The 18,228-nt window shown below is 45.3% G+C and overlaps 1 protein-coding gene and 1 long non-coding RNA gene across 2 annotated transcripts; both read right to left on the minus strand.

Annotated features, from left to right (window-relative positions):
- Window positions 1-111: 111 nt before the first annotated feature.
- On the minus strand, window positions 112-1,542 carry LOC109768112 (uncharacterized). Its single transcript, XR_005771304.1, has 3 exons — window positions 1,330-1,542; window positions 684-739; window positions 112-592 (listed from the first exon to the last, which is right to left on the minus strand). It is a non-coding gene; the product is annotated as an uncharacterized lncRNA (long non-coding RNA).
- A 4,360-nt stretch (window positions 1,543-5,902) lies between these two features.
- LOC109783846 (probable mitochondrial-processing peptidase subunit beta, mitochondrial) lies at window positions 5,903-10,364 on the minus strand. The gene is made up of 9 exons (XM_020342434.4): window positions 9,675-10,364; window positions 9,275-9,439; window positions 9,049-9,186; window positions 8,807-8,958; window positions 8,596-8,704; window positions 7,920-8,018; window positions 6,957-7,022; window positions 6,764-6,871; window positions 5,903-6,237 (listed from the first exon to the last, which is right to left on the minus strand). Exons 1-9 carry the CDS (start codon window positions 10,221-10,223, stop codon window positions 6,112-6,114), a joined length of 1,512 nt encoding a protein of 503 aa, XP_020198023.1. The 5' UTR covers window positions 10,224-10,364; the 3' UTR covers window positions 5,903-6,111.
- Between the last annotated feature and the right edge of the window lie 7,864 nt (window positions 10,365-18,228).

Here is an 18,228-nt window from a genome sequence, read left to right on the forward strand (position 1 = left end):
TTCATGAAAATTCAGTGCACGTGATACCATCTCATCAAGAGTCATCATAGACTGATGCTCAATACCAAATTCAATCTCATCAAGAGTCATCAAAGACTGATGCTCAATACCGAAATTCTGAAAAATTGAATAATCCAAAAGGATATTGACAGGAGCTCAAAGTACTTAAGCATCATAATAACAATACGTTCATAGTAAATTTGTTCAGCCACATAGTCACAACAGACTGATGATCAAGTGCTTGCCAATGAGAACCATAACAAAATCATGATCCACGGTAAATATTCAGACACATAAACATAGTCACAACAGACTGATGCTCAATTGCTCATGTTCAGGCCAAAGAGCACCATAACAACACCAGGTCCACAGTGAAAATTCAGACCCTCTTGGTTGTGAGCTCCAATAGCCGTCATCTGAAGGCTAATCATATTCCTTGCTTGCTTTAGGCGGCAGGCCCAATAATTTTTCTCTAAAAATCGGGCCCCCCTCTGTACGGGCCACAACATAGAGTATTGCAAGGCCTCCTATAGCCGTCCCGATTGTCTCAAAAAATATATTACGTACATAATTGGGGTGACTTAATACAAACCTGAGATCAAAACATACATGAATTAGAAACGGATTTAAATAAGTTGTTTACAATCATCTAAAATCTCAGTAGTGTAAGATAAGATAATTACCATGGTGTGTGCTTCGATGACCCTGCAGTGTTTGTAGTTGATTGAGGTCCATGCTGCTATGGCCCCGCAAAAGAAAATTACAGACATAGTTAGCGTTACAAACCGTGAGACAAAGAATTTGGAATATAATAGATCAAAGACAGTTAGTAAGTGCTAACTTGCATACATGATTGATCGTTTGATCTGGTTTAAGCGGGGGAAAATGAGATTAAAAATGTGCAACAGCACGGCCCAAAACTGATTATGCTGTTCCGCTAGCAATTTGCAATTTCTTTTGCCACGATATGGTAAGAATTCTAACAAGAAAAAAAAAAGTTGCTTCATCTGCGGGAGTAGAAGTCGTATTGTTGATTTCAACGCGATAATAAGTATAATAATAGAAAGAAAATACTATACATTCTGCAAATTAGACAAGTGCAGAACTAGATAGGTGGACAGTGGTAAAATTTTAAAATGATATGCCAGCTTAATCTCTCGGATGTGCTCATAGGGTAAGGTGTGCATGCGTGCGTTTATAGGGTTGAGTATATGCACATATATATGAGCGGTAGTGTCTGTAGGGCTAAACCCTAAATCCTAAACCCTAACCCTAGTGTTTGTACTGATGTTAAAAAAACTAGATCTGATTGCATGGATATTTATATACCTTGTTTAAAGGACTTGATTTAGAGGAGCTGAAGCGGCGAGGGAAGCTCCCGCCATGGTTAATCCTTGGCAAGAGCAGACTCTGTCCCTCCTTAAAATACGGCTGCGGTGGTCGCCCAAGGGCGGGACCACAGATCTTTCTCGCGGCAAACCTAAGCGAAGCTGCCATCTCGTCCTAGTTTTATTCTCGTCGCCGGATCTGTTGGAGTTCCTCAATCCTCTTCTTCCAATCCAATCGCCTCACCCAGGTGCCCATTATATAGTGTCGGCGGTTAATGTTTCCTGTATCCGACTGGAATACGGCCGCTATTACCAACCTTCCCGTATTCGTGTTCACGTCCGTTTACCTTCACAGGATTTTTGCAAAAGGTATATTTTGAAATTTGAAGAGGGTAGAAAGAGGAGATTTGTATTGTACTCCACTTCTGAAAGGAAGTGAAAACATGAGATGTGAGCAAATGTTTAGAATCCTTCAAAATGTGAAGGAAATAAAGGAGTTCTCTGATCCAAAATCCTACGGTCCAAAATGCACCGTAGGAAAAAAATCGCATAGGCTTATTTATACAAAATTCCTGCGGAAACCCATTGTTCCAAACAGGGATCAATAGCCTAGATCGTTGGCCGGTATCACATGACTGGGGTTTCTTTGGTTCATATGATTCTAAAAACACCGGAATAGAATAAGAATGCATGTGCAAAAGAGAGGATTGCTAAACACAAGAATTCTACCAACTTTATTGTTTTGGTTCACATGAATTGGAAAAACGCACAAATTCTAATAAACATGTCAAACCAAAGTCAAACCACATAAAATGTTTAGTTAGAATGTTGTTATGCCACTAAGGATCTTACTCTTGTTTTCCGTACATAGGAATTTGAAATAGAGGTCCAAGTGAATATTAGAATTCCTACGCTTTTAAAATTTCCTATATTTTTTCTTTGGTTCATTCCTTTGACCCAGATGCATGAATAATATCACCGTACAGAAATTTCCTATCTATGCGTCTTTTCTCTACTTCTCCTTTGAAGTGAAGGAGCCCTGAACCATGACAATGATAATTGTTGCATGTCTGGCGATGACGGCCGGCTGAGGAACATTAGCACTAGACACAACGATGATGCTACACAAAGACTTTAACCCCTATATGAATAGAGTAATGCTAGACATACAGGAAGTTAACTATGGAGTTAACACACGACTAACTAATGTGAAAGAATAGGATTGGAGATAGAGAGGGGGCACCCTGGTGCAGTTTGGAGGGGGGCTATGGCCCTGTTTGTTTCAGTGTTAGGCAATAGATTCTTATAGTGAAAAAAAATCAAAAGTTCTATTTGGAATCAGCTTTACTAGTGAAGCTGGATCTGGATTCGGACCATTTTAATGCAATTGCCTGAAGAGCGTCCAGGTGTACTTGCAAAGTTGATTCTGCCAATGAAGTGAATCCATAAATGATCTAGGTGGTCTACGGGTCTTGATGTAATTTTTATTATTTTCAGTGTTTGTTGTACTACCATGATTGAAGATGAATAGATTGGAAGTTTTTCCCGCGAAAAAAAAATGATTCGGAGCCGGTTGAAACTGAAACAAATAGGGTCTACGTAAGTCTAAGATTATTGATATAAACAGTACTTTGGATAGCTATTGTGAAATTACTGTGTAAGAGTATCTATAACCGGACTTGACAAATACATGCCCTTATACGTCTGTGGACCGTCTAGGCATGTCCACAAATAGCATCGCTTCGCCCCTCCAATGTCTTCTTTGTAATCCATGCAAAAACATGCACTTCGATCTTTACACACAACAATGAATAGAGCGCTGAAATAAAAATTATTTGTACATAAAAATACATAGTTCAAACTTGTTCAGAGTGCATAATTGACACATAAAATATATAGTTCATTGATTTTATGTGTGGGTCCACATATGCTCCACAAGATTATCGAGAAGTTGCATGTGCACCTGTTGATCTTGAAGTTGTCGATGCATCTCTACAAAGTTGACAACATGCTCCGCATCTTGTCGCCCTCATCCTCCGTAATCATGTTTGCAAGATTACACAACATGTCATAACCTGTCATAGTGTCTCCGGTTTCCACATCACTGAAGCTCCACGAAAAGTATCTCAATGAGCTTGCAACACTTTGAATGCCCTCACCACTTCCTTCCTAGTATCTTCTTGCATTTGTGCAAAGAGACATTGTTTCCTACCTTGGGGATTAGATAAATCTTCACAAACGCCGCCCATTACCATAGGCAAGATAGTACCCCATTTTGTAGTTGTGCATGTTGATGGTGTAGTTGTACGCTGGATCATCCCCGCCACAAAGTCTCTTGAACAAAGGAGATTGCTAGAACACATTGATGTCATTGTTAGAACCAGGCATGCCAGATCTACAAGTCTTTCGATGTCACTGCTTCAAGTATGAAGGTGGCCTCTTTGGTATGACCATGGTATTTCTCGTGCAAACCTTTCGGCTAGTTCTTCCATTGCCAAGCATGCAAACAACTGAACCGAGCCTACCTCGAAAACCTCTTGCCGGTCTAATTTCCATCAACCTTCATGTGTCCTCTCACGTACTCCACTCATACAAATTGCATTGTGGTCTTCAGGCAAGTGGTCTTTCCCATCCGGATTTCAGCAATGATGGCATCTGCGATCTTACCATAAGCAAGCATCCTGAAAGAAGTTGTGCATTTCTACAAAGGAGAGAAAGAAAGATGTCTGCAACAACCCTTCCTTAGCTTGAAGTAGTCATCAACCTCCCCCACGACATTCACTACGTGGAACTACAAATTTCAGCTCATCCGGAAGTGACGTTGAAAAAAACCTTCATCATATGTTGGGTCTGGTTTGAAGTAGTCCTTGTAGAGAAGCTTTGCTCTAGCGATCCTATCCCAGGAAATAGCTCTCTTGCCCTTTATCGAACCCTTGAAGTTCAGCACATGCTCCTCTTGCTTCTCCAATTCTTCCTCGATGATCATCATTTCAGCATTTTCATTGTCCGAATCCGAGAAATCGGCGAACTCTTTGTATATGAATTCGTCATGGTCCTTGTTTCCATACTCATCATATGACGGCGATCCATCGTTTGCCTAAAAATGAACTAAAGATTAAAAGAATTGCTCGGACATTTCCTCGAACACGTAGAGCGTGAGTTGTGTTCATGGGAATTGGACGTACCGGGGCGGCGGCAGATGGCGGCGACGACCTTGTCCGCTGGCGGCACGGTTGGCGACGTTGTGGGTTGGGGCTTCCGGCGGTGACGCTATGGTTTGGGAATGACGGCGGAGCTAGGGTGACGGTTGTGTGAATAGACAGAAGAGAGATAGAGGAATAGAGCAGGTCGGGGATGAGCCCCTGCCTTCAATCCGACATGGCGGACACATCCAAACCCCCCACATATGGACTGGGTATGAAGGGTGCCAAACAACTGGAACGTGTAGGGCAGATTTGAGGGGTCCAGTTGAATGGCATTTACACGACTGTGCTGCTTGCAGACATATAGTGAGGGTTTGAACGAAAAGTGCATACAGAGTCCGAGCTCCATAGAGCTCTATTTTTTTCAGCGGAATACTATTTCCACATACTGAAAAAAAAAACTGAAAAGAAAGTATATACATAGGTTTATATTTGTAGTATACACCTATAAAATTTCATGAACATATATGTTCATATGTAAGGTATACGGAAAAGATAAATATACAGATTAAAATGGGCTTTTTCTTTCTTGTTTTTGGGCCAGATATTTATCTTTTTTGTGTAGCATGCAAATAATCGAATTACTTGATGAAAGTTTGCGACATGCATATGTATTTGTATTAAAATTATTGACACTTTTGGAAACTTTTAAATATAGTTTATTTTTATTTTGCAAAACAGAGCCCGGCCTCTGCAACTCCGCACTCTGTTTGAGGGGCCGGTTATAGAGCTTTGAGAGGCACATTGCTAGAACAACATGAGGGCATGTACAATGGTGTTATCTTAGGAGTGCAGCGTAGGATAAACGTTGAGGTGGAGGTGTCTTCTCTTATTTAAGAGGTGATCTCTTATCACAATATGTCTCACATATTTTTAGGAATAACTAGTTGTTAAAAATAAGACTAAGAAATAACCCATTATACATATACTTTTATTGTCATCTCTAAACTACATGCAAGCTTAAAATAAAACGGTCTTATCAACCAATGTACTTGCCCTTACGGAAATCTGGCCACTAGGAAACCATAACCGCGCCCCGCAATACAGAGTAATCCTGTTTTTCCTCTGGTTTTGCAACAGGGTATATGCTCTATGAGAATCTCTCACTAGCGAAACATTTGTACACAATAAGCATACAGCGAAAAGAATGCAGTGCTCTTGCAGTCTTGCAATTTTGACCTTGTTTTTACTGATTACCAGAGGGTCAGAGGAATTCGGTTGCACGTTTTTAGGATGCTACTCTGCAAGGCCGTATAAGATGAAAAAAAGAGGTAATATTCTCTTCCGACAGTCTTCTCTACTACTGTACTTTATGTTGCCAAGATATTATTTCGAGGTACTCTGCATAACTGCATCAGCGAGGCGTGAAGATGATTCAACTTCCAAATAGCATGGAGGCATTAAACTTGTTACTACCACCAGAGAGAAGGAGATTATCAAAAATAAAATGGCGTACAGGACAAAAGAACGTACTCCTATCTATAGGAAATAATGAGACCAATAATGAGACCGCTTGAGGCTAGCTATCAATTCTTCGGTCGAACTATGAGTTACAACAACAATATCCCAGAGCAGCAGCTTCAGTTATTCTGTGCGAACAGCGAAAATACTCTTGAAGTAAATTTGTCGTCAGAAACAGTCTGTGAGCGAAACCAACTGAGCTCTGGCAAATTAGAGATCGGCCCAACTGCAGCAAGGGCAACATCCTGCAAAACGTCAAACAAGTCACTCGACTGCATAAAACTTCAGAATGGCTCAACTACTCAATCATATTGAACAGTATTACTGTGATACGGAGTTTTAGGCTACATTTGGTATTGCGGTGGATTTTATGGTAGTCCCGTTTGCGCAGCAAGCTTTTGCCAATTTTACCTTTTGATGAATTGATGAACAACCAATCTTTCTTGCATCCGTGGCTAATTTTCCATAGCATATATTATACTACTCCCTCCGTCCCAAAATTCTTGTCTTAGATTTGTCTAGATACGGATGTATCTAATACTAAAACGTGACTTGGTACATCCGTATTTAGACAAATATAAGACAAGAATTTTGGGACGGAGGGAGTATTACCTCCGTCCCAAAATTCTTTGTCTTAGATTTGTCTAGATACGAATGTATCTAGTCACATTTTAGTGTTAGATACTTCCGTATCTAGACAGACAAGAATTTTGGGACGGAGGGAGTATAAGTTAAGCACATCAATCACAAACTGAGAATTAGAAGATCTACCTTGTCAATTATAAACTCCTTGGCTGTTTTCATTACTGTATCGCAGTCAACAGCATCAATCCGAGCAAAAAGCTCCAAGAATGGCATTACTCGTCCATAAGTAAGCATCTGCGTGAGATGGTTGAGGGAAAGTTGTTAATCAGGACAGCAGTAGCGGTCGCTACTGACAACGCCATGATAAAATAAAACATACCTGGCGACCATTATTTTCAGAAACTGCAGTTGATCCATCAAAGTGAAGCAAAAGAGAGGACTTCAACTGAAAAGGATAAAAATGTTAGTTCTTGTTACCTGCTTCTTTTTGTGATGAAAACAGGTTTATTTGATGCATACAAAACAAGTTGCTTGCAAGTGAAGCCAAGAAATATTGAGGCTTTCTTGCAAGTGACAACTATAGGATTGATGTATCCAAAAATCTTTTTTTGAGAATGTTGTAACACCTACTCCCTCCGTTTCAAAATATTTGTCTTTCTAGAGATTTCAACAAGTGACTACATACGAAGCAAAATGAGTAAATCTGCACTCTAAAATATGTCTATATACATCCGCATGTGGTAGTCCATTTGAAATCTCTAAAAAGACAAATACTTAGGAACGGGGGAGTACAAGTTTGCATGACATGCATCATAATTAATTACTCTACTCATCATACAGTGTAACACAATATCATGTAAATAGATCCATCATCACAAGCTGCTAGTGTCATTTCACGAAAACGGGAGAGGTTTTGCTGTTGATGAACTTGTTACTAGTTCACCTATTGTTGAAGCTATAAAAGATTAATCATCGGTCACATTTTTAACAATATTACATGCAGCCACCTTGTCACTGTTGTTGTTAAGTAGGGCACCATGGACTTAGCAGCAATAGTAGTAGCATAGTTGAATGGATAAAAAGATAACTGAAAGACAGACAAAAATATAACCGAGACATCTCTACAATCACCTGCAGCCCACAAAGAAGCATGGTCCTATTAAACAAATTGGAACACTTCAAGTGCAAGTTCAAATCTACCAAATTCAAGGATTTTCTCTAATATTGTTAATAATGTAGGAGCAACTGTGTGATTTTGTCTTCTATAAATATCCACATGGAAAACCAGACAATAAAAGAAAAACGTGTAAATCTAGTGAATACTCTTGGAGACCATAGCTACCTGATTACGAGCACGAGCAACCTCTGTCTCTGACACTCTGAATGCAAGTCTTCTAAATTCTTCCATTATTAACCGTGACAGGTCATGTAGTGCGTCAGGCTGCAATCATATTACAAAAAATTTAAGATGATGTTTTACAGATAAACCATTTGGTCTGATACATAGCGTAACTGGTAACTCATCTCCATCGCTGGGGAATTGCATTATCACATTAAACTTGGAAGAAACTTTGTCTGGCACACACACAAGTGATGAAGTGATTGCTACAATATTTCAAACTCGTAGCCAACGCAGATGCTACAAGGGTAAAGAACAGTTTGACTAACAAGAAAGAACTGGAAGTTCACTAATTATAATCCTAAGTGGTAACAATGTTTCTCACTGATCACTTCTTACACATTCCCTAAGTGGAGAGTAATACATAAATAAAATGCTTAGTTATACAAATATATTGCCCCAAATATTACCTCGAAACTTCAGATTTAAACTAATCACTAAGTTCAGCACTATAATAATGGATAATATAGCAGTAAACTTAACAATAAAGATAACTATTACTCATAATAGTTGACAAAGAGATACTGGGAAAAATTACATCATATCAGACTTTATCTAAGTTGATTCAACATTCAAGCAACAAGCAACTGAAAATACAAGATTGAGAAATAAACTTTACCGGAGCACCAGTATAGATGCCAAATAATCCTGTATCACGATAGTTAGTGTTGAATGCCATCAAGTTCTCAGCTAGCTCACCATTGCTGATGCCACGAGCTAAAGCAGACCTTGCAGTTTCAATATATAACAACAGCTTTAGCAAGAAATTCAGTAAGAAGAAACTAGGAGGGCAAATTATTGGTCAATCAATCAGTGAAAATCCTTCTCACCCTGAGCAGTTCCCTACGCCGATGCTCCTATTCCAAGATCCCAATATGCTTTGGGTCACCATAAGAGGAATAGAGCTAGGGTCAGTCCAGGATGAACCCTTGAAAGCAATTGCAATATGCGCTAGAGGCATCTCGGCATTCTCCACACGAACCTAATGATACATTAAAAAGTTCAAAAGATAATCAATTCACATAGTCTAATAATTTACTACAATAACATTTTGATAAAACTAAAAGCAGACCTCTGAGCCAGTAAAAATAGCCGGATTTGCCTCAACAAGCTGATCTGCAGTAGTTGGATCAGTAGAGAATCCTGTAAACAATTTTCTGACTTGATCAACAACCTCATCGTGATCGACAGCTCCAGAAGCAGATACAACCTAAGCCAACCGACAAAATAGAAAGTTTTATCACTCAAGTTACACATAAGAAATGGCTAAATTATTCCAAATAGGTACATAACCATACCATTCTAGGACAGGTATAATGCGTTGAAATGTACTGCTGCAAATCTTTCTTCGAGATAGATTTAATGTTCTCCGTAGGACCTAATATCGTGTCCCCCAGCGGATGGTCTCGGAATGCTGCGGTATGCAGGTGATCAAATATCACCTCCTCCATCATTCCTTGCACCTGTCCACCCATAAACATATGCAGCGATGCACCAAACATCATGTAGGCATCAACCATACATAACAATCACTACTCTCTGGCCAATGGTCAGATGACCAAATTACCAATGCCAGAGAACATCAAGTAAGAGTAAGTATCAGGAAAGCTTACACCCATGGACTAGTAAATTTAGGAATCTAATTCTAGCTGTATAGGGAAAAGGAGGGGTAACTCAGCAAAAGGGGCGACAGCTCACCTCCTCCATCTCGCGCAGGATGACGCCGCGCTCGCGCTGGATGCCCTGCTGCGGAAAGCGCGGGTGCTGAAGGATGTCGCTGAGAACATCGAGCGCGGCTGGCACGTCACGGCCCTGCACGTCGGCAAAGAAGGTGGTCTGCTCGCGGGAGGTGTAGGCGTTGAGGCGCGCGCCCATGTCCTCGATCTCCACCTCGAGCGCGTTCGCAGTGGGGCGGCGCTCGGTGCCCTTGAAGGCCATGTGCTCGAGGAAGTGCGCCGTGCCGTTGGTGCCGGGCAGCTCGAAGCGGCTGCCGGCGTCGACCCAGACGCCGACGGAGGCCATGCGGGTGGCGGCCGGGTAGGACTGGGTGACGACGCGGAGGCCGGTGGGGAGCGTGGAGACGCGCGCGGCGGGGAGGCGGAGGAAAGGGGAGTGGTCGGCGGCGCGGGGCACCGGCGACGCGTGGCGGAGGAAGCGGTTGGGCGAGGGGGCGGCGGTTGAGTGGAGGAGACGGTAGAGGTGGGGTAGGAGCCTGCGCTTCGAGCGGACGGCGACGGCGGCGGCCATGTGTTGGATGGAGTTCCCCGACCGTCGCGCCGCCGCAAAGGAGGAGAGGGGAAGAAGGGTCTGGGCTTTTCGCTCCCGTTTATTCTTGCGTCGGGGGAAAGGCTCCGCAGAGAAATATCAAAAGCCTGTTCCACGTAAATCAGGTCCGTGGACACACGGGAGGGCTTTTTTTATGTCGAAAAATTGAAACGGACTGTGGTTCGGGGTCAGGGTCGTATCCGGCCCAGATTTGGTTGCACACTTGCTTACTAGTACTACGTTGGGGTTTTTTCTCCAAGAAGAAAAAGTTGACATTTTACGAGGACAAAATCAATCTTCACTGGCTTTAGATGGTTAAGAGGACAGTGATATTTTCAACCCATCAGAGTTTAAGTCCTGGTGCTCACATTTATTTTGAATTTATTACAAAATTTTCGTTGATGCGCTTTCAGTTGAAGGAACGTTCTCGTCGAGTACGAGACGCCTATACTGTGTTATAAAAAAAAAAGACCATGAACCTATGTTAGCTCTTGATTTTAGTAGATTCACGAAGTTGTGTTTTAACAATGAGAATGCCAATAGAGTAAAAGTAGAAATATTAGAATTGATGTGCTTGTTTTTGAGTGGAAATAGTAGGGACTAGGGAGGATGTCAATAGGACTAGGGGTGGGGGCTGAATGTTCTAATCGTGTGAGTACCAGAGTACTTAATCAAGCTTGGAGCGCCATCGCAGCGTTGCGCCGTAGGAAAGAGGAGTCTTCGTGTTCGAGGTTGCCAAGCCATGGAGGTGCTTTGGTGGCCCGGACTCGGGAGTTTGATCCCTAGCGACCACATTTGGTGTCGGCGGCGATGAGTGTGACTATGGTGGAGGAGACGAGGCGAGCTCCACAAAGAGCCGGTTCGCATCAAATGTCCCGCGACGCGCCCGCGCACGCCGGGGGGGAAACCCTAGCCGCCTCTTCCCTTCGACCCCACCTTCCTCCCCTCCTCCCCGCCGCCGTCGGCGAGTTCGGTCGGGCAAAGCCCGGTGGGCGCGGCGGCGGCGGGGCCCTTCTCCCCCTCTGCTCGTGGTGCGCTGGCGCGGGTGGCGTCTTCGAGCGGTGGCGCTGGGCGGCCGCGGGGCGCAGCGGCACGGCGGCGGGGTGGCTGGCTGCTGGTGGCGCGCCGACGTCCTGGATCCGCGCGCGGCGGGTGGCTGCTGCGCTCCCTTCTCGGGAGGTGGCGCGCGGACGGTCTCCTGCTGGATCCGGCCGGATCTGGCAGTGGGGGTCGGCCGGCGGCGCTTGGCTTCGGTGGTGCGTGCCCGGCGGCTCCGGCGTTTGGAGCTCGCCGGGCGACGCGGGTAGGGCAGCGGTCTGGTGTGGCCGTTGCTCCGGCCGGGGGCGGCGGCGTGGGGAGGCCCGGCGCATGATGGCGGCCTCCCGGTGTCATGGCGGCTTCCCGGTGGCTCGGCGGATCTGCCTGCGGCGGCGACCGACTTCTCCGGCGTCGGCTCGTCTGCAATTGGCCCGTCTCGGCCTTCACCCCATCTCCTCGGCGCCCGGGCGCTTCTTCCATCACGGGCTGGCCCTCTCCCAGCTGCGGCCCATCGCGCGTCTCGCCCCCGGTGCAGTAGGACCGAGCTCGTCTCGCGCACAGTGCAGCAGGACCGAGCTCGTCTCGTGCATGATGCAGCAGGACTGACCTCGTCCCCCTCTCGGTGCTACAGGACCGAGCTCGTCTCGCGCTCGGGGTTGCAGGACGGGTTGATGGATGCCTGTGCTGGCCGGCCTATTGGGTCTCGACGCTGGGGGTCGCCCAGGGGTGCGAAAGGTGGGACCTTTCCGCCCGTCTCTCTGGTCGGGGTAGCGGCGGGTCTCGGGTGAGGTGGTGTCAAGGTCTTGGATGCCGGGGCGGCGGCCCTGGAGGTGGTAGCGCGGTGCTCTTGGGCAGAGATCGTGGCTTTGGTGCTGCCTGGTGGCCATGGCCGTGTGGGCGGCATGGTAGCCGGGGTGTGGCGTTCGGTGGCGGTGAGTGTTGGCCGGGGTGAAAACCTGTTCTGTCTTCGGATGGACCGGCGGCGGCGAAGCTCGTTCCCTTCTTAAAGGCGTCGTCGCGGCGCTCACGACCCGTCGTGCTGCTCCGGGGGAAACTCTGATCCTTGGATCGGGCGGTGGCGGCGTTCCGGTGTCGTTTCCTTCCTGAAGGCGCTGCCTTGGAGTTCACGGTTCGTCGTATGCGGCTTCATCTCTTCGTGGTAGTAGCGCTAGGGGTGGTGTTGCTGCGCTCAGCGCCTTTGTTCCTTGCCTTGGGTGTGTGTGGTGGTGGCGTGTGTTTGTATCGGGTGATGTGGATCTTTGATTTATATATAAAGCGGGGTGGAAGCCTTTTTCGGTAATGTTGTTAGGTGGTTGATGGAGGAATTTCGTGTAAATCTTGGATACCTTTTGCGCTTGTGAGGTTACAGCTTGAGCTTGTATTGTATCACACCGTCCCAAAATAAGTGTCTCAACTTTAGAGGGAGGGGCACAAGCATTAGAACTAAGGCTAACACTTTCAAAATTCAAGCTATCCCTCAAAGTTTTCACTCTCTTTCTTTCATTTCCATCACTTCATAATATCTCTGCCTCGGAGGCCGAAACTAGTACATAGAGCATCTCGAACAACAGTCAAAAAATTGGTGTCTTTAAATGATTTTAGGTGTGGGGAGAGAAGGTTTTATGCCTCCAAGAGTTTTTTCTGCCTTCAAATTCTTGTCAGCGTATCTCGCCGGGGCCGAGATAGTCGTCAGGCCACCTAGGAATGGCATAAAGAGGGACCAGGGGCCGAGGGTGCTGCCAACTCTGGCGGCTTCGTGTCGCATGAGTGTCGAGGGCTCCAAACGGAGCCGCGGCTCAGCGGTGGCCGTGCTAGGCAATTGGAGGTCTCCCGACCGCTAATCGACATCGCCGGCTGATGGTGGTGCGGTGCCGACGATTTCGGCCAGTAGATGGGTGGGGAAATGACCAGAATCTGCGTCGACTTCCAAGCTTCGGTGGCGGTGGATGGGATCGTGATGGGTCTCAGCCGGCGGCGTTGGGGGTGGCCGACCGAGTGGCGGCGGCGGTGGCGAGAATGGGTCGACGGCGATCGCGATCAGGAGGTGAGTTTTTTTTTGACGTAAATAACTTTATTTCTCAAATGATAGTAAGGTCGTTTACAACAAGTTGAGAAATAAAGTCTGGGATTGAGCTATCCCAAAACTCCGAGAGTCTACTAGAGAGGAAGTATTTAGTTATACAATCAGCTACTTCATGTGCTTCCCGTAGGCAAGCAATGATTTCATAATGAGCAACATCTAATCTCAACTCTTTTCCTTCAAGTACAGTAGCTGAATCTTGTCCCGAGTATTCTTCCATACTAAATGCTTGGACCACATTATAGCAATCAGATTCTATCTGGAAAGTATTGCAACCGATCTTAGCGGCAAGATAGAAGCCATTACGGATGGCCATTATCTCCGCAGATTCTGCTGTTGTCACATGCGGTATAAACCAACTAGCTGCAGCAATGAACTCACCGCGCTCATCCCGCGCAATAGCCCCCGTTCCTCCATTCATATTCTCATAACAAAAGGACGCATCCACGTTTATCTTCACTACTCCCCTTCCCGGTTTCTGCCACATGTGATCACGCTTTCTTATGGGCTGATTCATTGCGAGTGAACGGTAAAAGTTCGTGGCCAGGACTCGGATTGAAACAGCTGTCCGATCCGGTGGTGGGATGTGTATCTCCTTTACTTTCTGTCTCCTCTGCCACCATATGTACCAGCTAGCCACTGCCATTAGCTCTGCCATCGGTACACCCTCTGTGCTTTCATCTTTATACATTAGAGTGCTCATCGTGAATGAACCCGATCTGTCCTGTAGAGCTGCGTTTTGAATCTCCATTTTTAAGCCGAGTTTATCCCAGATCTCCAAGGCTCGAGGACATTGGAATAAACAATGTTGCGTGTCTTCATAACCAATCCGGCAGACCAGACACTGCCCGGATACTGGTATATGACGCCCTGCAAGGGTTCCAAAACATGGTAGCACTCCTCGGATAACTTTCCACACAAAGTGGTTGATCTTCCCAGGTACTCGAAGAGCCCAAACATGCTTCCATATATCCTGTTCCCGGCTCCCTTGTGGATAAGACAGATCCATCTGACGCCCAAATTGATGTTTAAATTATGTGTGATAAGCCGATCTAACTGTGAAGTTTCCATTCCGGTTATAATGCCATGAAACAAAGTCATCCATGATATGCACTCTCGGTGGGATTTGTAGGATTCTGTATACATCGACCGGCCAAAAGACATCGCGAACCAACACCTCATCCCACTGACCTGTATGTGGATCAATTAACTCTTCCACTGTTGTCAACATAGTGGATCCCCGCGGTGTTATGATTTTCCGGGACTCACTTGTTGGAATCCAAGGATCTTGCCAAATGTTTATATGTGATCCCGTACCCACTCTCCAAATACATCCTCGTTTGAACGTTTGAATCCCAGCAATGATACTCTGCCACGTAAAGGAGGATCCCTTCTTCGGCCCTGCATTCAATATGTTTCCATCTGGATAGTATTTAGCACTGAGAACTCGAGCACACAAAGATTCTGGATTCTGGATCAGGCGCCAACACTGTTTTGCTAATAAAGCAAGATTAAAACTGTGAAGGTCTTTAAACCCCAGTCCTCCTTTCCTCTTTGGCATGCACAATTTCCACCATACAAACCAATGCATCCGTTTCTTCTCCTCACTATCTCCCCACCAAAACCCTGCCATTTCATCTGTTATTGCCTTACAAATTCCTTTTGGCAATTTAAAAACTGACATAGCATACGAGGGAATTGATTGGGCCACTGCTTTCAACAAAATTTCCTTCCCTTGTGCAGAAAGTATTTTCTCCTTCCACCCTTTAATTCTCTGACAAATTTGGTCAATCAAGTGCTGAAAACAATCACTTCTGTCCACACCTACAATTGTAGGAAGACTAAGGTATTTGTCAAATAGTGCTTCTGTTAAAATGTCAAGGGTCTTGCATACATCTTCCCTGACGTCAACATTTGTATTGGGGCTGGAAAAAACACTTGATTTTGCCGTACTGACAAGCTGTCCAGAGCTTGCACAATATACATCTAAAACCCTCCTCAAAGCATTTGCATCCTGTGTATTGGCCTTCATAAAAATGAGAGAATCATCAGCGAAAAGCAAGTGGGAGATGGATGGTGCATTACGACAGACTTTGATACCCCCCAAGCCACCCACCTCTTCCTCATGGGCCAACATGCTCGATAATCCTTCAGAACAAAGCAGAAATAAAAAAGGGGACAAGGGGTCACCTTGCCTTAATCCTCTAGTAGGTATTATCTCATCCGTTTCTGCACCATTAAACCTTATCTTATAGCTTACTGAGGAAACACACTCCATTATCATCTCAATCCAACTCGGATCAAAGCCGAGTTTTAACATCATTTGCTCCAAGAAACTCCACACGATCATATGTTTTCATCATGTCTAACTTGACTGCACAATACCCATTAGAGCCATGAGTTTTTTTCTTTATTGCATGAAAGCATTCATACGCAATAAGCACATTATCTGTTATGAGTCTACCAGGCACAAACGCACTCTGTGTGGGGGATATGATCTCTGGAAGAACTTTCTCTAACCTGTTCGCATGCATTTTAGAGATGATTTTATATACCACATTGCATAAACTGATTGGCCTGAACTGTGTTATTACCTCTGGGCTATCTACCTTTGGTATTAACACAATATTTGTGTGATTCCACCCTGCTGGTACTTTCCTCATCTGTACTGCTTCGAGAACCTCATCAGTGAGCTCCTCCCCCAAAATGTGCCACAACCTCTTATAAAAGACTGCATGTAAACCGTCCGGCCCCGGTGCCTTCATGTCTCCAATTTGAAATAGTGCTTTTTTGACCTCTTCTCGGGTGTATGGAGCTGTTAACATGCTGTTCATCTCAGGCGTTACACGTGTTTTAACAGTTTGCATCAATTGTTGATCACAATCCACATCATCAGAATGAAAGAGACCATCAAAATAATCACGAATCAGTGGACTGAGGTTATCATTCCCCTCGGTCCACCCATTATTATTATTACGGAGTTTTTTTTATCATATTCCTTCTCCTCCTTGCTGAAGCAAATTGGTTAAAATAATTTGTATTACGATCGCCTTTCCGAAGCCATCGAACCCTACCACGCTGGGCCCAGAAGATTTCTTCCTGGTCCAGTAGATTTTCAACGAGGACCGAGAGTTCTTTCTGCTTCGCCCTACCCTCCTCCGTATATGGTGCCTGCATGAGTGCCTCCAACTCCTTCTGAGCTTTGTTAAGTCGGGCTCTAGGCCCTTTCAGAGTCTTTCTATCCCAATCATGCAACTCACAATAGACTGAATCAATTTTTCCTTTCACAGATGGGTGCAAGCCTTGCTGCACAGCCTTTTGCCAAGCTGTCCTTACAACTTCTTCGACAGTTTCCTCTTCTAGCCATCTGGCCTCAAACTGGCGCTTGAACTTGGGCCTGTTCTCCACGACTCCAAAGAGGTATTCAATGTCTAGCAAGATGGGTCTATGGTCAGATTTCCCCATCTCCAAGTTACACAAACCTGCATATGGGTGCATACCCATCCATTCAGCGTTTGTAACAACCCTGTCCAAGCGTTTCTTCAGTCCACCCCTAAACCAAGTGAACTTATCTCCAACATACCCCATGTCCTCCAAGGAGCAGTCGGAAAGAGCATCTTGGAATGCAACTAGTCGGGAGTGGTGTTGTGGTACCCCTCCCTCCTTTTCAGAAGACAGTAAAATTTCATTAAAGTCACCAATGATAACCCATGGGAGCCTTGAGTGTGTATAGGTCTCGTATGTACCTATAGGTACGATCCTTGTGCTCCCAGCTAGGTTCTCCATAAATTCCTGTTAGCCTCCATATGTTCCCATTTGTCTCATGGACATTCACATCAATTCCTGTAAGAGTGGTGGTTTGGGAGTAGATCCTAACCTCCTTCTTCCAAACCATCAAGAGCCCACCCCTTCTTCCATCCGGACTTGGTACAACTATTTTTTCGTCCATACCAAGCCTCCTCCTTAACGCTTCTGCCTTTTCATCATCCAAATGTGTTTCAGACGAAAAATCACATCGGGTTTATGCCGCCTCTGGATATCCAGAAGCGACAGAACTGTCGGGGCGCCTAATATGCCCCGACAGTTCTAGCTAATGATCCTCATTGCTCCCGGCGATCACCCACAAGGGGTGTCACCGATGCATCAACCTGTGGGTTAGCAACACTTGAGTTCTCCCTCAGTCTCTTTGGATCATGGATCTTCTCTGGTGTACTCATCTGACTCTTGTCCACCCTGTCACTTCTTCCAGATTCCAGCAGACCAACTCTCTCGTTTACAAAGCCTGGCGGTGGAGTTAAAACCTCCCTCCCTCCATTACTTGTCCCTGAACCATCATCTCCAATAAGTCTCTTTTTTGCCATCGGAACAACAGCCCCCTGGTTATTCATCCTCCTGTCTAGCTCCATGTCATTCTGGCCTTTGGAATTTGGGTCCTCCGGATCAACTTGTTCTCTGTCGAGCCCCCCATCTCTTCCCCTAGGCCTTCCCATGTTCGTCCTTCCCCTACCACTTCCAGATCCACCAGAGGGATCATCATAATTCACCAGGAGCCAGTCCCCCCACTCGCAGTCCTCTGGGTGGTGGAGACCATCCCCACATTCAGTAACCAGGTGTCCAATCAGACCACAAAAGTCGCAGAAGTCAAGAAGCTTTTCATATTCAATAGGATACCTTTTGCTTTCCTTCAATGTCAACGGAACAAACCGAACAATGGGGGTATCCAGCATTATATGGACTCGAGCCCTCAAATACTTTGCTGGGTTTATACGCCCCTCATTGACTATGACTTTGATCCGGGGAATTCCCACTTTTTTAGCTATTTTCTCAGCAATCTCTGTTTTCTTCATGAGACCATCCGGTATGCCAATA

This window comes from Aegilops tauschii, chromosome 3, assembly GCF_002575655.3.
Source record: "Aegilops tauschii subsp. strangulata cultivar AL8/78 chromosome 3, Aet v6.0, whole genome shotgun sequence".
Lineage (NCBI taxonomy): Eukaryota > Viridiplantae > Streptophyta > Magnoliopsida > Poales > Poaceae > Aegilops > Aegilops tauschii.